This window comes from Chiroxiphia lanceolata, chromosome 28, assembly GCF_009829145.1.
Source record: "Chiroxiphia lanceolata isolate bChiLan1 chromosome 28, bChiLan1.pri, whole genome shotgun sequence".
NCBI classification, from domain to species: Eukaryota; Metazoa; Chordata; class Aves; order Passeriformes; family Pipridae; genus Chiroxiphia; species Chiroxiphia lanceolata.
This window is the reverse complement of record NC_045664.1, coordinates 2,589,205-2,614,733: the sequence shown is the minus strand read 5'-3', so window position 1 is coordinate 2,614,733 and position 25,529 is coordinate 2,589,205. Positions and strand designations below refer to the sequence as shown.

Sequence of the window (25,529 nt, the reverse complement as noted above, 5' to 3'; positions counted from 1 at the left end):
GCACCAAATGGTCTCTGGTACTTCACCTCTTTATAGACAGGTTAAAAAAGAGAGAAACTTTTGCTAAGCAGAGTTACCTTACTTTAATTTGAATTATTAATTTAAATACGAAGTCAGCTGGTTTTTAATCTGTCCTCTTTCTGTCTCCCAGGAACAATCTGAGTGATTTTTCTCACTGATTTGTGTTCAGCTCTACCCCAGGTAACTTCTTAATATTTAGACCTTCTCTACAAAGCACTTGGACAAGTTTAACTTTGAAGCAGATTTAAATCTGTTCTGACACACTGATTTATCCTTAAATTAAGCTTAAGCTAAACAAGCAAACTGCTCTTAATTTAATGGGCCTTCCTACTTAAATGTTTCATTAAAACAGTTTAAAATTACGTTGCCTCGAAACAGTTCCCTAAAACAGCAAACCCCTCTCATTTTTTATAAAAATGCAGTGAAATAAATAACCCTTTCAATGACTGATGCAGAAAACACTTCTCCCCTAAAAGAAAAGGAAAAAAAAGATACCTGCAGGGTGGGTAGTGATGGTGACTCTTCAGACACCAGGATCATACAGAGCATTAACAAATTTCTAAATAGTTTAAATAAATATCTACAACTGTTGGGCCGACAAAACTTTCTGTACCTAGAGTTTAAAAAAATTGCCTGAACTCCTTCTTTACATCTTCCTTGAACAGAGAAAAGAAATTATATGCCCTGTCTACACAATACCTGTGGATTTACACGGGCAGATCAATGGGTTTGCCCATTAATGGGGTGATGATGATCTTTCATTAATAGGGAGATCTTTCATTAATGGGGTGAAAATGATCTTTCATTAATGGGGTGATGATTATCTTTCATTAATGGGGAGAAGATCTTTCATTAATGGGGTGATGATGATCTTTCATTAATGAGGAGAAGATGGTCTTAGAAAAACATGGATTTTCATGGAAATGGGGCAGGGGAAGAAGCTGTTGCAGAATTCCCTAAGCTGGCTTTTAAAACCGGAATTGTTTTTGCTCGGCACGCTCAGAATTTCCTTGTGACACCAAATAATCCCGGTTTCTGCGAGTCCCCGTGGCCCAGCTGAGGGTTTCTCTCCCCCCCCAACCCCGGCAGGTGTGGTTTGTAGGGCTCATTTAGAATTCCCACTGCCTCTTGGCTGGGCTCAATTCCCGGAGCTGCGTTTTCTCTGGGATCTCCAGCGAAGGCTGAAGGAGCCAGATGACCTCTCCGGCCCTATAAAGGCTTTTTTTATGGAGACTCGGAGCACATTTATGTGCCACAGCTCCCCCCCTCCGCAGCCTGTTAAAAGCAGGAATTGAGCGCAGGTTCCCGTTCTTATCTCGCTGCCCACATTTGTTTCGCAGATCACCTTTAAAAGGGCTGTAAATGGGCTGCGGGGCTCAATTCCCGGGCTGAGCCTAAACCTCTTCGCGCTGAGCTGAGTATTAACCCGTGTTTAAATTTAACAAGTCCCCGCAGCCCGAGGAGAAGCCATTCCTCACAAAAGAGCTGCTATCCCACTATATTCTAACGGAAGGTCCCTTCCAACCCAACTGATTCTGTGATTCTATGATTCTATTCCCCTATATTCTAGGGGAAAGGGGTTGGAAAGGGATGGGTTTATGCTCCTTCCCAACCCAAACCAGGCTGTGGTTGAAGGGCACCATCGGCTCAGACCCTTCTCGGTGTAAAAACGAGCATTTGGTTTAAAACCAAACAAAAATTTAGGAATTCTTTGCAGAGAGGGTGCTCAGCCCTTGGAATGGGCTGCCCAGGGAAGGGGTGGATTCTCCATCCCTGGAGGTTTTTAAGGTGAGACTGGATGTGGCATCAGTGCCATGGGCTGGGAACCACGGCGGGGTTGGATCAAGGGTTGGGCTTGATGATCTCAGAGGTCCCTTCCAACCCAACTGGTTTTAATCCAGGCCTAAGCACTGCTCTGCTTAACATATAAATGAAATAAAATGATATTTTATGGGCTACCAGGGGCTTTCTGGAAAGGTGTGATCCTCCACAAGCCATGGGGGAGGTAAATAATTAAATTATAATAATTCAATATGTGTGCAATTGCTCATCCTGTTTTTATATATGTACATATAAAATATATATATTTAATTATTTGTCTACATCACAGTTTGGGCTATACATAGAAAATATATATAATAAATAAATGTAATATATATTTTATATATATATACATATTATATAATATATATTATGTATATAATGTATGTATATTATATATATATGTATATATTATATATATATAATATATATTATATATATAATGACGATTATATACATAATATATATAATAATATTATACATTATATAATATATATTGTATATATAATGACGATTATATATATAATATTTATAATGATATTATACATTATATAATATATATTATATATATAATGTATATATATTATATATACACATTATATAATATATATTATATATATAATGTATATATATTGTATATACACAATATATAATATATATTATATATATAATGATTATATATATATATAATATATATAATGATATATATATTATGATTATATATAATGAAATTTTAAAATATCATTACATATATATTATGATATATATATTACATATATATATTTTTTTTTTTTTTTACACACACCCTCTCTTGTCAGATGGAAACCAAGGTATGAAATAAGAAGTGACTTCTCATGGTAGAACCCAACTGATTCTCTGATGATTCTGTGAACTTGGATTATTGCTTTAATCCAATTCAGGGCAGACTTGCCCTGTGACGTGTGGGATGCCATTCAGGTGGTGGCTGTGTTTGCCTCTGCCAGGGATTTAATATCAATTTAGACCATTTCTTACCTCTAAACCCATTTCCATTGCCACTGGAGCAGGCAGGGGAAGGAGACCCTTGGGGTCTGATGACAGGAGCAAAGGCACTCTTCTGTTTGACAGCAGGAAAGACGGAGGAGGAGAAGGGGAGGATGGAAGAAGTGCTGGAGGAGCCAACTGTGGGGCTGGAGGACATCACTGCAAAGGGAAAAAAAAAACAAAAAAAAAGGCATTTTTTTCATCAGAAATGCAACTGTTGAAGTTTGGTAAAACTGCTGAAAACGCCTCGTTTTAGCTCTTCAAGAAGGTCTCATTCTCACAGTGACTCAAATTATATTTTTATATATATTTATATATATACATAAAATATATATTTTATATATATTTATATATTTTATATATATATTTATATATATATATATTTATATATTTTATATATATAAAAATATATATTTTATATATATAAAAATATATATTTTATATGTATGAAATATACATTTATATATATAATATATATTTTATATATATAAATATATTTTATATATATAAAAATATATATTTTATATATAGAAATATATATTATATATAAAATATATATTTTATATATATTATTAAATATATTTATATATTAAATAATTTATTCAATATATAATATATTATATATATATAAAATCTTATATATATAACATAAATACATTTTATTTATGGATAATTCTATTTTATATAATATATTTTATTTTGAATCTTTGAAAATGAAGGGTGAGGAGACCAGAAAAACTGTAAGTCACCAAAGGAGAGAGTCAATATGAGCAGTAATGGCCTGGCCACTTGGTGGCTTTGGAAATTGGGAAGGTTGGTAATTCCTGTGCCCTCCCCATTTTCTTTTAAAAATAAAATTTCCTCGGTTTTAAGCTGTTTCTTAGATTTTCATCTAAACTGGCTTCTTTTTGAAGAAGAATCTTGCAAGAAAAAAAAAAATTATATGTCCAGTACCTTGTTAAGGAATTGTTTGCTGAGATTCCAGAATAAGAACGGGAATGTTGATCCGAGGGTGAAGCTTGCACAGCTCCCTCTGGTTAGGCTGGTTTTAATCCAGGCCTAAACACTGCTCTGCTTAACATGCAAATGAAATAAAATGGTATTTTATGGGCTACCAGGGGCTTTCTGGAAAGGTGTGATCCTCCACAAGCCATGGGGGAGGTAAATAATTAAATTATAATAATACAATATATGTGCAATTGCTCATCCTGGTTTTATATATGTACATGTATAATATGTGTTAAATTATTTGTCTACATCACAGTTTGTGGTATATATAGAAAATATATATAATAAATAAATGTAATGTATATTATATATATCAAATATGTATATATTATAGATATATATATTTTACACACACACTCTCTTGCCAGATGGAACTCGAGGTATGAAATAAAGAGTGACTGCTCCTGGTAGAACCAGTAACTAGAAATGCAGAGCTTAATTCTACTGCTGTTATATTTCTGATTATTAAGGTAATATAGTTGCAGAGGAAATTAATCCCCAATTCAGCTCTCAGTTATTGATCATGTGTTCAAACTCATAACAATTATTTCACAGTGGCTTTTACACAGGCTTTGGAAAAGTCCCTGTGCTAAAAGTCATGGTGACTTCTCAATAAAGTTGCAAATTGGGCCTCCTTGCTCACTGTGGCCTTTGCCACTTAGGAATTTGTGTAAGGATATGTTTCTATAATATCTATTTATATAATATCTATTTATATAATATCTATTTTATATTATATATAACAATATATACAATTGTATATAATATATGATAATATATTATTAATAATAATATATAATATGTGGTTCATTCATATATTATATATAATATATGGTAATATATAGTATATAATGTTATATATAATCATTAATATCAATAATATTAATCATTATTATGATATATAATCATTATTCAATATATAATTGATAATTATCTATGATGTATAAAAATATATAATATATAGTCATATATAGTAATCTATAATCTGTAATCCATAATGATATATAATATAATCTATAATTATCTATAATATATAACAATATATAATATATAGTCATATATAGTAATCTATAATAGATAATCCGTAATGATATATATAATATATAATTATCTATAACCTGTAATATATAAAAACATATAATATATAGTCATATATAATATATAGTAATATGTAATATCATAATATGTGATAATATAGTAATATAATCCATAATGATATATAATATAATCTATAATTATCTATAGTCTATACTGTATAACAATAATAATATATAGTCATATATAATATATACAGTAATATGTAATATAATAATATATAGTCATATGTAATATATATAGTAATATGTAACATAATAATATGTAATATAGTGATATGTAATATAGCAATATATAATAATACAGTATTATAATCCATAATTATATATAATATATAATAATATACTATATATGTGATATATATGTATATATAATACTATAATATGTAATATGCAATAATATATAATAATATAGTGTATATGTAGTATATATGTATATGTAATGCTATAATATGTAATATGCAACAATATATAATAATATACTATGTATGTTGTTTATATGTATATGTAATGCTATAATATGTAATATGCAATAATATATAATAATATACTATATATGTGATATATATGTATAGGTAATACTATAATATGTAATATGCAATAATAAATAATAATAAACTATATATGTTGTATATATGTATAGGTAATACTATAATATGTAATATGCAATAATAAATAATAATAAACTATATATGTTGTATATATGTATAGGTAATGCTATAATATGTAATATGCAATAATATATAATAATATACTATATATGTTGTATATATGTATAGGTAATGCTATAATATGTAATATGCAATAATATATAATAATATACTATATATGTGATATATATGTATAGGTAATGCTATAATATGTAATATGCAATAATATATAATAATATACTATATATGTTGTATATATGTATAGGTAATGCTATAATATGTAATATGCAATAATATATAATAATATACTATGTATGTTGTATATATGTATATGTAATGCTATAATATGTAATATGCAATAATATATAATAATATACTATATATGTGATATATATGTATAGGTAATACTATAATATGTAATATGCAATAATAAATAATAATATACTGTATATGTTTTATATATGTATAGGTAATGCTATAATGTGTATTATGCAATAATATATCATAGTAATAATTACGTAAGGATTTAAAAAGGAAGGAAAACCGAAACAATCTTGACTACTCCTCTACTTCTCTTCAAAAACTCGGATATTTTTCATCAGCACCAAAACCCCCCGAGGCCCAAATCAGACCCTCCTCCCCAACCCCTCCACTTGGTGCCACTTTTGGGCCCAATAACGGGAATTAGGGCAGCTCAGGGGCCGTACATCCGTAGGGTGATCCCGTGGGAGAGCCGTTGATGAAGCCCGGCGAGCCCGGCACGCCCAGGTTGCCCATGGGCACGTTGCTGTAGCCGTTCATGCTGTTGCTGGAGGTGCTGTAGTTGGACTGTTGGGGGGTGGAGCTGGAGGAGTAACCCCGGGGGGAGATGCTGCTGGTGTTCCGGATGTAACCTGCAAAACAATTCCAGATGCATCCTTGAATCCGGCTTAAAAATTAAATTCCACCTTAAATAATCGACTCATTTAAACCAAACTTAAAAATTAAACCCCTCCTTAATTAATTGACTCATTTAAACCAAGATTAAAAATTAAACCACCCCTTAAATGATCGACTCATTTAAACCAAGCTTAAAAATTAAAACTCCCCCTTAAATTGACTCATTTAAACCAAGCTTAAAAATTAACCCCCCCCTTAAATAACCGACTCATTTAAAAATTAAAACTCCTCCTTAAATAATCGACTCTTTAAACCAAACTTAAAAATTAAACCACCCCTTAAATAATTGACTCATTTGAACTAAGCTAAAAAATTAAAACTCCGCCTTAAATCGACTCATTTAAACCAAGCTTAAAAATTAAACCCCCCCGTAAATAATTGACTCATTTAAACCAAGCTTAAAAATTAAAACTCCCCCTTAAATGATCAACTCATTTAAACCAAGCTTAAAAATTAAAACTCCCCCTTAATTAATTGACTCATTTAAACCAAGCTTAAAAATTAAATTCCCCCTTAAATCAAGTCATTTAAACCAAGCTTAAAAATTAAAACTCCCCTTAAATAATCGACTCATTTAAACCAAGCTTAAAAATTAAAACTCCCCCTTAAATAATCGACTCATTTAAACCAAGCTTAAAAATTAACCCCCCCCTTAAATAACCGACTCATTTAAAAATTAAAACTCCTCCTTAAATAATCGACTCTTTAAACCAAACTTAAAAATTAAAACCCCCCTTAAATAATCGACTCATTTAAACCAAGTTTAAAAATTAAACCCCCCCGTAAATAATCGACTCATTTAAACCAAGCTTAAAAATTAAAACTCCCCTTAAATAATCGACTCATTTAAACCAAGCTTAAAAATTAAAACCCCCCTTAAATAATCGACTCATTTAAACCAAGTTTAAAAATTAAAACTCCCCCTTAATTAATTGACTCATTTAAACCAAGCTTAACTAAAACAGTCCAGCAAATACCATTTAACTCAGTGTTTTCTTTCAAGTTAAGCAATATTGTGTTTTAATTCGACTTTTGGAAGTGAACTGATGTGTATTTTTATAATGAGGTTTGATTTACTAAAAGCTTAAATTTACTCAAAACCCTCGGACAATATTTTGTGTTTATCTTTTTTTGTGAGCTAAGATGTATATATATGTGGGAGATATATATTTTATATATATATATTAATATATATTAATATATATAATGTATACTATATATAATATTAAATATATATTAATATATTATATATAATATGTATAATGTATATAATATATATAATATATATAATATATTATATTTATTATATATACCAATATATAATATATATTATATGTTATATATAATATAATATATTTATATATATTCTATTTATTCTAAATATTTATATTTATTATTTTTATATATATATGTGGTATGTTCTACACATATATTTATATATTTACATATATATACACACACATATACCTATATATTTTTATATTTTTATATTTATATAAAGATACATTATATATATATAAAGATACATTATATATATATGATTATCAAAAATACTCAAAAACTCTTTAAACCATTGTTTGAACACATATATATTTCTATTTTTTATATTTATATAAAGATATATTTTATATAGATATGATTATCAAAAATACTCAAAAACTTTTTAAACCATGGTTTAAACACATATATGTGCATATATTTCTATTTTTTATATTTATATAAAAATATATTTTACATATATATGGTTACCAAAAATACTCGAAAACTGTTTCAACCAGTTAATCTGGTTATCAAATATACTCAGTAATTGTTTCATTATCTGGTCAGTGAAGTGGTTATCAAATCTGGTTATCAGTTTTCAAATACACCCAATAATTGTTTAATTATCTGGTCAGTGAAATGGTTATCAAATTTGGTTATCAGTTATCAAATACACTCAATAATTGTTTCATTATCTGGTTAGTGAAATGGTTATCAAATGTGGTTATCAAATGTACTCTGGTTATCATACATTCAATAATTGTTTCATTATCTGGTTAATGAAATGGTTATCAAACTGGTTATCAGTTATCAAATACACCCAATAATTGTTTCATTATGTGGTCAGTGAAGTGCTTATTAAATCTGGTTATCAAATATATTGTGGTTATCAAATACACCCAATAACTGGTTCATTATGTGGTCAGTGAAGTGGTTATCAAATCTGGTTATCAAATATATTGTGGTTATCAAATACCCCCAATCACTGGTTCAGCCCTGGGCGATGTGGTGAGTGGAAGGTGGTGCAGACCCAGCACCGTCCCAAGGGGCGGCACCCCCGGAGGGTGGAGGAGCTGCCTTGGCATCCCCGTAACCGGGATTTTGGGGGGCCCTGCCCGGGATGCCCCCAGGGGCTCACCTTGGTTGTTGCCCTGGGTGGAGTCGGAGATGCTGACGCCCAGCTGGCTGCCGTAGGAGTTGATGCCCATCATGCTGCTGTGGGCAGGGGAGCTGGACAGCGCCGGGAGCTGGGCGGGATTCCTGGGAACGCTGTACAGGGCCTCGGCGATGTCGGCCGCTCTCTTCAGGATGATGTCCTGCGGGAGGGACAGACCATCAGAAACGGGACAGCAGGAAGGACACTGAGGGGCTGGAGCAGGTCCAGAGGAGAGCAACGAGGCTGGGGAAGGGACTGGGGCACAAGTGCTGTGAGGAGAGGCTGAGGGAGCTGGGGCTGTTCAGCCTGGAGAAGAGGAGGCTCAGGGGAGACCTCCTCACTCTCTGCAACTCCCTGACAGGAGGGGGGAGCCAGCTGGGGGTTGGTCTCTTTGCCCACCCAACCATCAGCAAGACAAGAGGGCTCGGGCTTCAGCTGTGCCAGGGGAGGGTTAGGTTGGAGATTAGGAAGAATTTCTTTGCAGAGAGGGTGCTCAGCCATTGGAATGGGCTGCCCAGGGAAGGGGTGGATTCTCCATCCCTGGAGGTTTTTAAGGTGAGACTGGATGTGGCATCAGTGCCATGGGCTGGGAACCACGGCGGGGTTGGATCAAGGGTTGGACTTGATGATCTCAGAGGTCCCTTCCAACCCAGCTGATTCTATGATTCTATGAATTCCAGGGGTTTTTAGGGAACCTGCCCATGTCCCACTCACTCCCCTGACCTGGTTGTTGTGGGGTGTCCCATACAGGGCCTCCACCAGGTCAGCAGCTCGTTTCAACAGCATCTCCTGGGGGAGGAGCACAAAAGAGATATTTTTAACAGAAAAAAACACAATATTTGTGTGGCCACTCTGAAAACTGGGTGAGAGTTTTAATTCCTCCTTACAGAGGAATTATTTGCCAAGTATCTGAAAAATGGAACCCCTTCCAGTGTCTCCCAGACATCCCAAACTATCAATCCCTTTTCCCAGGCAGTGGCTGTGGAGAGCCCAGGGCTCCATCCTGACCTGGAGCTCTCCAGAGTCCTGAACCTGCTCTGCCTCACCAACCTCAAAAAGGGAGACACATCTCGGATGTGCCTGTTCCCTACTGAATTTCCATTTATTCTTGTGCATAGACACGTAAATATGTGCCTATAATGCAATATATTCCTTTGCATAGACACATAAATACGTGTCTATAATTCAAAATATTCTTTTTGCCACTCTGGATGAATGCAGAGGATAATGACCAAAAACTGGGGAAATACCTGCAATGGACTCTGATTTTTGCAGCAAAGGTTCACAGACAGTGCTGGAACTCCAACAGATAAAAATTTCTGGCACCTCTGGGTTCCACACAATCACCTCCTTGTTTGGACTTACAACTAATTGGGGAATTATTTCCAGATGTGATTGTCATTTAAGGCATAATTTTGACTCTTTTATGGATTAGAAGTGAAAAAAAAACCCCATATTTATTTGACTGAGTGAAATGCTTTAAAATATTTTACCTTAGCTAGTCTTTCAGGGTCACCAGGATGTCTTGGGATGACCTTCTGCAGTCTTTGGAAGCCATAATCTATGGTAGGTTCATTTAGAGCTGGAAGGAAAACATAAACCCCCATCATATTATATGAAAATATACATTTATTTTTATGTATTTATTTTTATATATATCTTTGAGATATACCTATATATATATTTTCATATATATTAATATACATACCTTTGAGATATACCTATATATATATATACACCTTTGAGATTTATATATTCGAGATATATATACCTTTGAGAGACACCTATATATATATTTTTATGTATATAAAAATATATATACTTTTGTTATACCTATATATATTTTTATATATGTAAATACATATAGCTTTGAGATATACTTATATATATACCTTTGAGTATATATATTTGAGATATATATCTCTTTGAGAGATATATATATTTGAGACATATATCTTTATATTATATATCCATATATATATATACACCTTTGAGATATATTTCTTTGATATATATTTATCTTTGAGACATATGTATCTTTAAATATATATATATAAATATATAAAAAAATATATATTTCTATGGTTCTATCTCAATAAGGGAACCTTTGAGATATATTTCTTTGATATATATTTATCTTTGAGACATGTATCTTTAAATATATATATATATAAAATATATATTAAAAAATATATATATAAAACTATATATTTGTATGGCTCTATCTCAATAAGGGAACAAAGAAATCATGACTTCTGCCCTTAAAACTGCTCCAGTTCTGACTTCTCACCACCTACCAAAGGCTGAATGAATAATTTGGGAGACACAATAATTTGGGAGACACAGCAGCACCATCACAAAATACCTCTTTTCAAGGTGAACGTTTTTGCTCTGGACAAACTGCCCGTGAGGCAGGAATAAAGCAAATTATGGGACAAACATAAATGAGAGCAGGTCTCGTGCTGCTGGTTGTGGAGGCAGAAATCAGAGTGTGGTGTTTGCTTTTTTAATAAACACGTCCCACGCGCGCCCCCGACGTCCTGCAGCCCCAAAGTAGGGCACAGCTCTTCGTTGGACACGTTCAGCTCTCCAGTTGTGTTCTGCAAACAGCCCCACTCCCCTGGAACGATGGGAATCTCTGGTGGATAAACCAGGAGGTTTTGACCCAGATCTTTAGTCAGCAAGAGCTGGCAGAGCCCTCCCGGCACCGCCGACGATTCCGGAAAGCTTCCCGTGCTTTCATAGTGAAATTGGGTTTCTAATTGGGAAATAAGGATCTCATTTCTGGTTATTCAGGAGGAGACTCCAATTTCCACGGGTGCAGAACCCAAAAGTCAGCCTTGCCTGCCTCTGACACGTCAGCACGAGCAGTGGGCACCAGCACAGCCCCGGGGATGTTTTCCTTAGAATTTCCTTGTCCTTCAGCGTGTGGGTTGGAACACAGACCCCACATTCATGCTGAGGATCCTGCTCAGAGTTTCGTGACACATTTAATAAGTAACACGTGCAAGTCCTTCAGCACTGCCCTCATTCGGTGCTGGATTCGATCCTCTTGTACCATTTGTGATTCTTTTGGAAAAAAAAATAGCTTTTTTTTTTTTTTTTTTTAAACTCTGGCACAGCTGAAAACCCCGGATTGCAAGAGGTGCTGGTGGCACTTATTGAATTCTTCCAAAATATCCTCAGCTCCTTCCAGGAGAACCATCTCAGGCACCAGGAGGATGAAACTATCAAGTGAGACAGACTATTCCACTGATCCAGGCTCTCTGTTTGTCTGTGTCTGTCTTTGGTATAACGACACGAAGGTAAAAGGTCATATTCCCCACTGAGATACATTTTATATTTACTTTTTATTAAATAATTATGGCGTGGCATGAAGTTTAAATATTACAGGAGATAATCAAGTGGGAATTGAGTAGAGAAAACCCAGACCTGAGAATTTAGTCTTGGCTATACTTAGAATGTCTTTGCTCTCCACTGGGAGCCATTCTGGTTTGCTTAAGGAGTTTAATAATACACATTTCAACTGCCACAGAATCTACATCCCATTTGGGAAGAGGGGGTTTTTTTTGGGGGGTGGGTTATTTTGCCAATAATCCTGAGAATTGTAGGCCAGTTCTCTCAAGAGCCTGTACATCATTATGTGCCATTTCTCTTCTTGATTACCAATCTAATCATCTGAGTTATGTATCTTCAGCAAAAGAAATATGAAACATAGAGGAATCCAAACATATATCTGTGTACATAGTTCACTAAAAATAGCTAATGGGAATAGGCAAAATGCTAATTTGGGAAGAAGAAACTGGCCATTGTTCAACCAACATTTTTCCAATGGATTGGCGTGGAGATTTTCATCCTGATGGATAAACAGAAGCAAATCATTTCTTGACAGTGCTGAATTGTTCTAAGAACTCAGCCCTTCTGAATCAATGTATATATTATGTCTTTCAGCACAAAGCTTTTCTGTACAGCCTGCAACCAAATTGCCTGCTACTAGTTTCACTCATTAATGAAACAAAAATATCTCTGTTGTGAAATCCTGCTAAAAAGCAGCATTTATGGGAGTGAATGACACCTTGCTATAGAATCCAGCAGCAAGTTTAAACAGCTCCCCCACAATGCCACTTCCACTGAGAAAAGAGCTACTGGGTGATTTATCAGTGTATTAGACAGAAATATGCCAAAATTATATCCCAGTGCTTTTGGGTTCCTGGATTCAGGGACCATGAAGGGGACTGACACACAAGCAGGTCTGGAAAACAAACATCTGAAATTAAACCCCCCAGAAAACCGATTTAGCCCCAGCAAAAATCCCTTTGGCAACCCTTATACCCAGTGTTTTAGGCTCGAGGGGTCTCTTGAACTTCCCAGAACATTAAAAAAATGGGCATGACACAACCTAATGTATGCAAAAAAGAGCAGCCACCTTGTGAATAAACTAAACTGTCAGTGAGCCCACGAACCTCACTCTAGAATTACTGTTTTAACCCCAGGTTTGTTAAGGTCAGCACTAGGGAGGGGTCTAAATGTGCCACGGACTGACTTTATTTATTCGAGGCTCCAATGGATTATGAGCACTGCTTCCCCTTCTACGTCATTCCCAACCCTCCAAAACCCATGCTTTCATTTTAAATACGCTGTGACTCGCTGGAATGGGAGGAAAAATAAATCCTCACAGCTGAGCAACTGCTGCCATGACACCTGTCTGGAGCTGCAAAACCTGCTCAGCAGCTCAGCCCAGCTCAGCTCAACGGGGACCGGCTCCGACACCCGACGGTAGCAGTGCTGACATTTAAAGTATTAATTATTTCACCACACATCAAAGCACATAGGACTGCTGAAGGAAGATGATGTTATGAAGATCTGCACAATTTACCCTGAGTGACAGCTCGTTCTGATGTTGCCTTGGGAGATGTGCTCTCTCTCTCCCCCTCTCCGCCGGTTGGGGAAGGGCCACGTTCCTTGGGAAAGGCAGACATTTCCTTGGGAAAGGGTCACGTTCAGGCACCTCAGCAAAGCTCTGCAGCTTGTCTTTGCTTTGCTCCACGAAGCAGAGCAGAGGGCAAGCAGAGGAAATGAAATATGGAGACCTCCAGGAATATCCTGAACCCAGAGGGAGAGCAGTGTTTGCAGGGGGATGCCCAAGCTCAAAGAGGTAACAGAGAAAAGGCACCTGTGGCCTTAGAGCTTGAATCATGGAATGGTTTGGGTTGGAAGGGACCTTAGGGATCCTCTCATTCCATGCCCTGCCATGGGCAGGGACACCTTCCCCTAGCCCAGGTTGCTCCAACCTGCCCTGGGACTCTTCCAGGGATGGGGCAGCCACAGTTTCTCTGGGCAACCTGTGCCAGGGCATCACCATTCTCATATATCTAACCTGAATTTCCCCTGGTTCAGCTTGAACCCATCACTCCAGTTCCTGATGAAGAATCCCTCTCTGGCTTTCCTGCAGGCCCCTTCAGGTGTTGTACATCTCTTATTCCCCCTGTCTCTCCCAGGTTAAGGCAGTGGCAGGAGCACATGTTTGCTGTCACCTCAGCTGTGTTCTGGACAAGGGCACTCACCCTTCCAACCTGCAGAGCTCTCTGCATCCTTGCAAGTGTTGTTTCCCAAAAGACCTCCTCAAATCTTCTCACAAGCAAACCAGTAGCTTCCTATCCTTGGAGGCTGGCACAGAGTCTGATACAGCACAACCCCGAGCCCAGCCTTTCCCACGGATGATTTTATATTGCATTGCTCTGACAAGGGAACCCCTGGAGGATTTCTGCTGAAGCAAGGAAAATTATGTTCCAAATCTCCCTGATATACACATTTCCAGGTTAGCATCCCTGTGACAAGGTAAATGCAGAGCTGTGATCAAACCTGAGATATGAAAGCCTGCAAGACATGCCCTCAGCTGGCGTAAACCGATGTGTTATTAAAGTCAGGGGAACTATAATGGAACTACTTACAGCAGCAGAGAATTTGAATTTGTGTAGTATTAAAAGCAGAATATGAGGCTACTGAAAGATTACCAGCAGAGAAAAAAAATGGCTTCTTGCTGTAGGAACAGCTGATGGGAGAAAAGTAATTCAGAACATCGAGACGGGTCTGTGCCAACCTGCGCTCTCCCGGATCAAGGTGCACACGGGGACTGAAAGTTTAGCTGTGGGGATTTAAAAATGCACTCTTTGTCTCTCATTTCAAGTATTTTAAGGATATACTTAAGCACTGACGTTGGTTCAGCAGCTGCCATTAGCACCTAACGAGCCATTTCTGCAGGTTTTGCCTGTTCTCTCCAGGACATCGTTACACGCCTGCAGGATCCCCTTGGCTTCACTCTTACGAGACGTTTTCCAGCTGGGAACCTTGTGGAAAAGTCCAGACAGCCCGTTCTGGTGATGAGAGGAGTTTGATGGCTGAGCTGCAGCACCCTGAGTGATAACCCTGAGGAGTGGAAATGCTGACAGACCCGTAACTGCAGCAGTGCCAGCACAGCACACTTTGCAGGAGCCCATTATAAATACACATTATGAGCTCCCATAACAGCTCCACTGTGGCATTTAGATTTACCCTTGAAATGTATACCTAATTTTTATATTCATCTCTTCAACAGTTTGTCATTTTCCTCTTCAAACAGTCTTCCTGTGACTCTTTAAAGAAGAAAAAAGTAAAAGAAAAGCTCAAGTATAATCGGGTCGAACATAAATATTTGATTGTATATTAAATATTGGGGGCATAGATACAATACTGGGATCACTGTTGTTTCCATCTTTTAGGAGAGTGTTGTGTTCTGGCAGTTAAAGGACATGACTAGAACCTGTAAGACCTATTTCCCTGTCTGTTTTTCCTGTACAACCACAGGCAAGGGGTTAATCTTCATCCTTCTGTGGCAACATCTCACACATAAAAGAGAAGCACATGTCTTTCTGTAACTGATTGCCCATTTCTGATGCCCTGATAAACCTTCTGGTTTTACATGAATAATTATTCTTCTTATGCCTTTGAAGTACCTACAGCCACCCACTCTCTGTTTTTCACATGACTTGACCCTTTGTGCTTTTCATCAGAGGTTCCACCTCAGCACTTGATAATTGTGAAGGACTCGATACAACATGACCCTGATAACACTGGAGGAGCTTGTTCTTGCTGCTGTTCCTGGTTCTGACAGAACTACATCTTCCCCTGCTTTTAGTTTGTAGGATTTCACACTTTTCAGTCTCCTGGGCTTGATGTTCCATGTCTGCATTTCTTAGGGTTTGGCCAAGTGCAAGCTGAAGCTATTTAGAGGAGAAAATCTCATTTATAGAGGTAGCTACACTAGTTATTAACACTTAAAGTATCAAGAAAATAATAAACTTCAATTATCATGATAAAAACCCAACAGACCAGATTTTTGCTATGATGCCCAAGTCTACACTACCAAGAATTATTAAATCTGTTGAACTTTCCTATTCAGTGTTTTATGTGTATTTGTCTTTTACATTCTACCCAACAAATAGCTGCCCTCCTGTGCTCCAGCTGAGTATATTTTGCTATTTATATTTTTCTATGAATGCACACGTGCACTCTGTGGGCAGTGCCATTTAAACAACCCGGTTTCCTGAGGCTTGACCTGCTGGTAACTTCTCTGCTGTCTGATAACATGGTTGAGCTCTTCACCCTTTCTTCCAGTGAGGGATTAATTGAGATTTCATCCAAGAATGTGCTGGAACTGCACCTTTGATGCTCCACAGCCTTTCTGATAAAATCTGACAGAAAGTGGGGAAGAAGTTTGAAAGCTGGGGGAGTTCTGAAGAAGCCTTAGGATCATAGAATCATGGAATCAGAGAATCATAGAATCATGGAATCAGAGAATCATAGAATCACGGAATCACAGAATCAGCCGGGTTGGAAGGGACCTCTGAGATCATCAAGTCCAACCCTTGATCCAACCCCGCCGTGGTTCCCAGCCCATGGCACTGATGCCACATCCAGGCTCTGCTTAAACACCTCCAGGGACAGGGACTACACCCCCTCCCTGGGCAGCCCATTCCAATGGTTGAGCACCCTCTCTGGAAAGAATTTCTTCCTAATATCCAACCTAAACCTGCCCTGGGGCAGCTCCAGGCTGTGCCCTCTTGTCCTACTGCTGGTTCCTGGCAGCAGAGCCCGACCCCCCCCGGCTCCCCCCTCCTGGCAGGGAGCTGCAGAGAGTGAGAAGGTCTCCCCTGAGCCTCCTCCTCTCCAGGCTGAGCCCCCCCAGCTCCCTCAGCTGCTCCTCCCAGCACTTGTGCTCCACACCCTTCCCCAGCCTCGTTGCCCTTCTCTGCACCTGCTCCAGCCCCTCCACATCCTTCCCAAACTGAGGGCCCAGAGCTGGGCCCAGCACTCCAGGGGTGGACCTCACCAAGGAAGAATCACTTCCCTGCTCCTGTTGGCCACACTGTTCCTGATCCAGGTCAGGATCCACTGATTTTGGAAGCAGAAGGGCTCTGCCTGCCTGACCATGGCTTCAAACTGTTTGAAGCCCCCATTTGTCCACAGGACCGCAGTGGTTTCCTGATAACACAGGGAAGGGAGGGGGGGGAAAAGCCACCCTGTTATTTTCCTAGCTTAGAAGTTGTTTTTATTGCTATTAGCAGCACCAGCCTGGGGGAATTAGTTACCCAGGTGAGGCTCTACCTCAGAGCTGTGTTTCTCATGCTCCCTGCCGTGGTGGGAGAGCTGTAGGTTCTTGGAGAGACAGATTGGGAAGGTGTTTGGCCAAACCCTCGCTCCAGCAGCTCCTCTGAGGTGTTCCTCAACATATGGCAGGAGCACCCACTCGCTCCTCAGAGGATGGGAACACACATCCCTGTGCCAGGGACAGCAGGAAAACAGGCAGAGGGTGTTTAACTTTCTTTCCTGCTGATTCCTGTGTGCAGCTTCACCTCCTTTTTTTGTGTGCAAGGTCTCAAATTCACACCTCAAAGAGCTGCACTGGCCTGACTCACACTCCCCCCTGGATGGTACAGATCAGTCTTGCACTTAAAACAGCTTTACAACAATAATAAGACTTTTCTTTTTTCATAGAAGAATAGATATTTTTATGACACATTTCTCTATTCTAACCCTCTTTCAGCACAGGCACCAACAGCTCAGTGTTGAAGACACTGAGGGCAAGGCCTCAAGGAGCAGAAAAAGAAGAATTTTACATTTAAATCTGTCATAAAACCTGACAAAGTAATAGTATCTCTTCCTCTAAAGCACCTGCAAGGTGCTGAAACCTAAAGGTATTTGCACACAGGCTTGATTTGTCCTACTCAATTTGAGTTGACTCAAAATCAGTTCCAGTCAATGGATATAATTTCAGTACTTTTGATTAACTGTGGATTAGGTCTCTATTATAACAAAAACTTATATTTCCTTAATTATAACTGTAATTGTAGACTTAATTCTTGCTGCAGGTTTCTAGATGTGGCAGTTGCATGAATAAATACATAAATACACTAATTTAGATATATAAAATGGCATAAAACACTAACAGAATCTTCACATATCATTGACTCTTTCTAAACTCCTGAGCTGTCGGATTTTCATTCAAATTTTTCCACTTTTGGGAAAATTCTAACTAATTCATTCAACAGGTGGCAAAGTTTTTACCTTCAAATTTTTAATGAAAAATTTCTTGGACCTTCATCATCATTTTTGTGTTAAAATTATGATTTAAAAATGGATACTTAGAATACACAAAGTGTATTTCACGAGGATCGTGGGCAGCAAGAAGCTTACATAAAATTAGATAAATCCTTCCATTTTTGGGAAATCTGAATACGATTTGGAAGTCCTTCAACTCAGAGATAAATCCATCCTTTAGAACTCAACATTCTCCAGCCATGGTTTATAATTTCAGGAATTTTAGTGCATACACTGCATGTCATCACTGTCACTTCTGGTCACCCTGGTGCCACCTGATTTCTCCTTTCATGCCCATATATCATGTTCTCTAAATAAGTTGATAATCCACCTAAGAATTAGAAAACCCTAGATTTGTTTTGATCTCTTTTAGCTTCTCTTGGTACAAGATGCTCTCCTGGTCCCCTGAGATTATCCTGGAAATGAAAGGCTCTCCCCAGCTAGAGAGGAATGTAAAATAAATACTGTTCTGGATGAAACAACTTCTAGAACGTGGAGCAATGTTACCATGTTCCTGCACACTCAATACCTGATAGGCAGACCCACATTTTGGCAACATGAGCTTTAATCTGGAAAAATCACATCCAAACTGCCTGAGTGGCCTTCAAAGAGCAAGAGGACAAATAAAACTAAACACACAAACCAAGCTGAGAGTTGTCGACACCAAACACCAAAATAAAAAGCTGAGAGCTCCAGCCCCCCCCCCCCAAGCCAAAATCAGTCACCTACCTGTGTAAATAAACCTTCCTGGTGCACCTTTGCAGAACTGTTTGGATTTGTAGGATAATGTCACTTCGACCACGCCGGGAATGTGCCGGGGAGGCGTCTGGACTCGGATGGCGTGAGGGGTGATGAGCTGGAATGGCACCAGGAGGGGCACAGTCAGGTGTTTGTGTCACCCTTTTACTTTGTGAGTGAATAACAGAATAATATCAGAGTAACAAAAAGGTTTGGGTTGGAAATGACCTTTAAAGACCAGCCAGTGCCACCCCCTGCCACGGGCAGGGACACCTTCCCCTAGCCCAGGTTGCTCCAACCTGGCCTGGGACAATTCCAGGGATGGAGCAGCCACAGCTTCTCTGGGCAATCTGTACCAGGTCCTCCCCACCCTCATCCTAAAAAAATGCCTTCCTTATATCCCTCTTTCATTTTAAAGCCATTACCCCTGGTTCTGCCATCACAGGCCTGAGTTAAAAGGCTTTATTCCTGTGCAGGACACACAAAGTGACACATCTGGTCCAGTTCCTTGCCTTCAGGAGAAGAAGACACATTTTAGGGTGAATTCTCATCAGGAAACTTGTACTGTTAAGCCAGTTGGTTAAATGCTGGCTTATCCTGGACCCAGAGGGAATTCTTTCTTTGTTTCTCTCCCTTTACCTGTCTCCAGATGCCCAGAATTGTTCAGTCCCACTCTGGCTCCCGCTGAGCAGTTGACCCCGATAAAATCCCACAGCAAGGAAAACACATTCCCCAAATTCCCCCCCCACGGGTTAACATGGCCTGCTTTCCACTCCACCTCCTGGAACAGGGATCACCACTGTTCCTCCTCGGGGAAGGGCTTTTTCTACCCACCTCACTCCACACCAGCATGGTCCCAAACACGACCTGCAGCCCGTCGAAGAAGTTGTCCCCGATGATGATGACCATGGCCCCGCCCGTGGTCCACCCTTCGCTGGGGCTGATGGCTTTGATGCAGGGGGTGGCTGAACAGAACACAGAGGACACCAGAGCATCATCTTAGGAGGGCTTTTTGGTTGTTTGTTGTTTTGGGTTTTTTTTTTCCCCCAACAGCTGTTTGGAACGCTGGGTGTAAATCCTTGGAGCGGAACGGGGAAATCCTGGGAGCCTCAGGAGCAGCTTCACCCGTCCACACCTGGGAATTTCTGAATTCCCAGAGCTGGCAAAGGCCTAGGACAAGTCCTCTCCAGCCATTCACCCATGAAGGCTGCTTCACCCTTCCACAAACCCCAGCAAATAAATAATAAATAAATAAATAAATGAATAAAAGCGTGTTTTCTGCCTTGCAAGTGTTAATTACTTGCCTATTCATTACTGGCACTTAACATGGTGTCATTAAAGCCTAATAGGCCAACTGTAGTGAGTGTAAAAATGAAATGCTTAAATGATTGTGCAGAGGCTGTTTAAGAAAAAAAAAACAAACCCAACCCAGCACCCATTCATTAACATGTGATCCCACAAAAACAAACCCTGTGGAAAAAATAAAAAAGGCAGAGTCAGGTTTGTTAAATTTATCAATGGGTGAAAAACGATATGAGAATATCAAATGTCTCCTCCAATTCCTATCAGGAGACAATTTCTAATCATTTTCTTGATTTTATAGAGTAGATTTTTTTTTTTTCCTTCTCTCTTCCATATGTTCAAGGCCTCTGGACTATACATCCCATCAGGAACCCAATATGGTTTCCAGGCCATAACCAAAGTCAATCCATCACTCCATTCCCAATGTTGACAGGGTCAGAGGTGGAGGGGAACTTTGGCAGTGCTCCAAAAACATGAGACTCCTTTGAACAGCCAGTCAATCACATCCAATCAGTCAAGGAAAAACTGGATGGCTTCCTAGGCTAGGAATCCTGGGATTTTCCTTCTACCATTTCACTGCCCGCTGGGGGAGAATTAACACCACTCTGAATTCTTTACTGATTCAATCATTTTCTTCCAGTTCATTAATTCTTCTTTTAGGTTGATACAGGGCACAGTTAAGAAGCGGGGCAGCAAAACATTATAATGAAATAATATCCTTGCTTGTCTTTTCTACTAACATCACCAGCTCTTCTCACTTTCCCTGGCTGCAGGGGAGGGAGAAGCAGACACAAGATAGCATTTTCCAGTAATTTGGAGCGTGAGGGAGGTGGAATGTGTCAGGAATGAACGTACAGGGAGAGGCAGAGGGAGAGGAAGGGCTTTTTTTTTTTTTTTTGAGGCTTAGCAGATACGAGGGTTTGTAATTGCTTTAATACAGTCCCCAACCCATCCTGCAGCAGGCCATGAGCCTGGCTTAGCCAAACAAACTCCCATCAATTAGTGTCAGCTCCCTCTGTGCATCGTTCTGCTCCGTGCAGAGTTTGTTTAAGGGAACCAGTGACACTTTTTCATACACATCTCGTGCTGCAGCGGCTCTGTTTAACTAAGATGTCATGTTGCCTAATTTGCCTGAAATCAAATCTATCCCAGCTGAATGAGAAGGCTGAAATTTCGATGGTTGCTCGGTGTTTTCCGTGTTTTTCATCTTTGCAGCACATGCTAATTAATAAATTGGAGGGGGAGGGGGAGCCAGTCTCTTAGATGTGAAGAGGAGCACATTTTGCATGCAGTAGACACTGTTTTCCTGCCTCTTCCTTCTCTAAACCCCCTGAGGGTCTGCAGTTCCCCCTTGGCTCCCCTTCCCTCCTCAAAAAACAAATAGAAGCTGAAGAAGGGGGGAGATGTTTTTGCATTCATTCGTGCTCTGCTCTCCAGACAAATATCCCACCTTCTGAGGGGTCGAGTCTCCTCGCTCTCCGGCCGTGCTTGGAGTTGTTGTGAACAAACATGTTGTCAGACACTGCCAGCACGTGCCCATCAACGTTCACTGTTGTTGATAGCACAACCTGGATGTTGAGAAAGGGAAGGAAAAGGAGGCAGGTAAACAGTTTGCTTCGAGATTTGCCTTCTTAGGTATTAATTATTCAGTTCAGCCAAAGCCCCGCTCCGTTTGGAAAACAGCACCACGTCCTGCAGGGTTTTACACCCTGGCAGGAAGGGGAGGAAATATTTTCAGCCTTCATTCTGGGCATTAATTCCATTTAACACAGCATCCTGAGGGCCATATAAAGGCCTGGCTGTATAATGAACCAGCCACTGCAGATGGCCCTAAATTCAGTTGCTGAGGTGCATTGTGGCATTGCTGATGGCAGAGAGGGCTGTGTACACCAGGGCTCAGAGCAGCCCAGCAATGTGCCCTGGGATCCTCCTGCAGGCTCCCAGCCATCTGCTTCTGGCACACTCATGCAAATGGACCTGCATCTGCCTGGAGACGGGGCTCCACTGCCTGCAGCTCCATGAAAACCAACTAAAACCTGCTGCTGACATATCAGTGCCTCCTGAAAATCATCTGAGCCCGAGGACTCCAACTCAAGCAGCAGTTTTTAAACCTCAGCCCCCACGACTGGGCTCCAGTAGCATTTGAATTCTTAGAGGAAGTAACTGTAGATGCTAATTAATCCCACTTTAGTTTTTACAATATCCAAAGCTCTAAATCCCCATCAATCCAGAAATATGTGCACCCTTAAGCCACAGACTTTTAGGAAATATGAACAAACCGTGGTTTAGCTCCTGAAAGAAGATGTGTCTTATTGAAACATTCAAGTTTGGACCATCAGTTGGTGTAAATCAGCTTAATGGTGTAAATCAGCTTAATGGTGTAAATCAGCTCATGCCACCACACACCTAGAGAAAGTCAGAGCTATGGAAAATCAAACCCTGGGTGAGTTCATGGATTTTCAGAGACAGCTGTCAGAGTCCAGGTAAGAGGATGTCAGGCTCCAGTTGCTGATAAAGCTCTATTCAGCATACAGAGGAGAAACCTTGCCCTCCCCGGGATTGTGAGAGCTTGAAGAACACTTTCTTTCTCAAGACAACTTTAATTCATTCCAAAAGGCTCTTGTCATGCTGTACTCTTATACTTCTCAAGCATTCTTGTCACAAAATGTGTTGCTTTTGTGTGCCAACTGATTTCCTCATTGCACATTAGGGTGGAGTGTGTCTCTATCCAAAGGGAACGTTTCCCGCATGACATCGCTGAGCCCACTCAGATGCACTTCATTATTTTCCCTTAAACAATGGAAATAAATTTTAATCTCTCACTGGCCAGCACTGTGGCAACAAGGGAATAGCCCTGAATTATTCCAGTGTCTGAAATATTTACGACAAGTGTTTAAATTGTAACCAAATGTAAATAAAAAGTGATCATTTCTATACAGTTGCCCTGTGTAATATCCACGGGTCTGAACTCACCCACACGAGGCTCTGTGTGATAAATACACACCCACACACTCTCAGGATGAGAGACTGAGAATATAGGCAGACTCTGAGTGTACACATTTAGAATTATAGAACACCCTGAGCTGGAAGGGACCCCCAAGGATCATCCATCCCACTCCTGACCCTGCACAGACACCCCAAAATCCCACCCTGTCCCTGAGAGCATTGTCCAAACACTCCTGGAGCTCTGGAAGCCTTGGGGCTGTGACCAAACCCTGGGGAGCCTGTTCAGTGCCCAAACACCCTCTGGGGAAAGAAACTTTCCCTACTGTCCCTCCTAAACCAGCCCTGACACAGCTCCAGCCCTTCCAGGGTCCTGTCCCTGCTCACAGAGAGCAGAGATCGGTGTCTGAATAATCATTTGGGTGTAAACGTTGTGCAAAACACAAGGTCCATATTTTGGTAAGAGATGTAGAGATCCCCAGAGCCTGAGCAGACCAGAAGACAAGTGCTGAGCATCCAGCAGGAATGGAAGATGCACTTCCAGACCTCTGTCCAGGTGTGGCTCCATTTGGATTCACCTCTCCCACTCCTCACAGGAGGCTCAGAGCCACTTGGAACGTCGCAGGGACAGGATGAGTGCAAAGTTCAGATCTGAACCCAAAGTTTTGGCTCTTATTTGCAGTCCTCTCCAAGGTCCTGCTGAAATCCAGCAGAGCCCTTTGTGGTGGCCACAGCACCTCCACCCAACTCATCACCAGTGGTGGGGAGTGAGAGCTGTGAGACCGTGGGTGCAAAAAGGGCTGAACTTCTTTGCTTTGCTCCAGCCTTTCCCTCTTGCCTGGTGGAGATCACGACACAATAGTTTCATGCTGAAGATTAAAAAACAATGTTTTATGGATAAAAGGAAGAGGAATGTGCATTCCACTATGGTCTCTAACTCCCAGGCCCTTCCCTCTCACAAGCCAACTGCTTTCCCCCAGTGAGTATTTCCTGGGTCACGAAGGGTGACCCCTTCCATCTGGAATCAATCAGTCAACTCCTGACAACTTCCTGAAACACCTCACTCCATTTCCTGTTCTCTCCCCCTTCCCTCTTTCCCCCTGGTTTGCTTCACTCTTCAAAACTGCAGGCCACAGCAGCTTAATGTTAGAGGGTCAGACACAGTTAGACTCCAAAACACTACACAAGAACACCTTTGACCTTCAAAAATCTTTACATCTTAGCTAAACAAATCAAGGTCAACGTTTCTTACCATTACCTTGTTAACCATTTCTGTGCATTTTTTGCCAATACCCTTCTGAACACGTATTTATCAATAACACTTGTTCTCCCAACGTCGTAAAACAGTCCAAGCCCCTTGTTTTAAGGTCCCTGTGTTTAGTGCCGATGAAAGGTGATGTGCAAACTTCCCTGGAGATTTAAATTCTCACTTTTGCCCGCAGCAAATCGCTGGGAAAAGGCTTTGGTGGGTTTTTCTTCTCCTGCTCTGGTGGCACCACTGCTTGTGTGTGAAAATTTGGCGTCTTTGCCTATTCAGTTGAGGGTCTTTTCTCTAAAATCAGGGGTTAATGGAAAAGTTAACCCTAAGGGAATGATCTGAGAACAACCAAACATGTCAGGTAGGCCGTGGATTCTGGTCACTGCAGCCAAATTTGGACACGAACAGCACAAAGACTGAAGATTTTGTGCCACCTGGGTCAAACACCCCTGCTGGAGTTTCAGAGGACAACCAAGCAAGAAGCAGAGAGGGCAATGTGCTGTTCCTTTGTCCTTCCAAACACAGATCCCATCTCCAGGAGCACCGAGGCACTTCCAGGGCTCCACCTGTGTTCTCAGCAGCCCTGAAGTTCTCTCTGCCAACCTGCAGGTCTGTGAGGCCACAGACCCAAAGCAACGATCCCCCAGCACTCCTGGAGAAATGCCTGTGCTGGATCTCCC

General features: G+C 39.7%; 1 protein-coding gene across 3 annotated transcripts in view; it reads right to left on the bottom strand.

Moving 5' to 3' along the window:
* Positions 1-25,529, bottom strand: part of EBF2 (EBF transcription factor 2) — a 144,195-nt gene that overhangs the window by 11,193 nt on the left and 107,473 nt on the right. For all 3 annotated transcript variants that reach the window (XM_032712739.1, XM_032712740.1, XM_032712742.1), the window contains exons 8-15: positions 22,099-22,216; positions 20,181-20,311; positions 19,338-19,464; positions 10,466-10,554; positions 9,696-9,761; positions 8,955-9,132; positions 6,325-6,510; positions 2,857-3,024 (exon numbers count right to left, since the gene is read on the bottom strand). In XM_032712739.1, the coding sequence (XP_032568630.1) occupies positions 2,857-3,024; positions 6,325-6,510; positions 8,955-9,132; positions 9,696-9,761; positions 10,466-10,554; positions 19,338-19,464; positions 20,181-20,311; positions 22,099-22,216 (1,063 nt within the window). The remainder of the gene's footprint in view (positions 1-2,856; positions 3,025-6,324; positions 6,511-8,954; positions 9,133-9,695; positions 9,762-10,465; positions 10,555-19,337; positions 19,465-20,180; positions 20,312-22,098; positions 22,217-25,529) is intronic.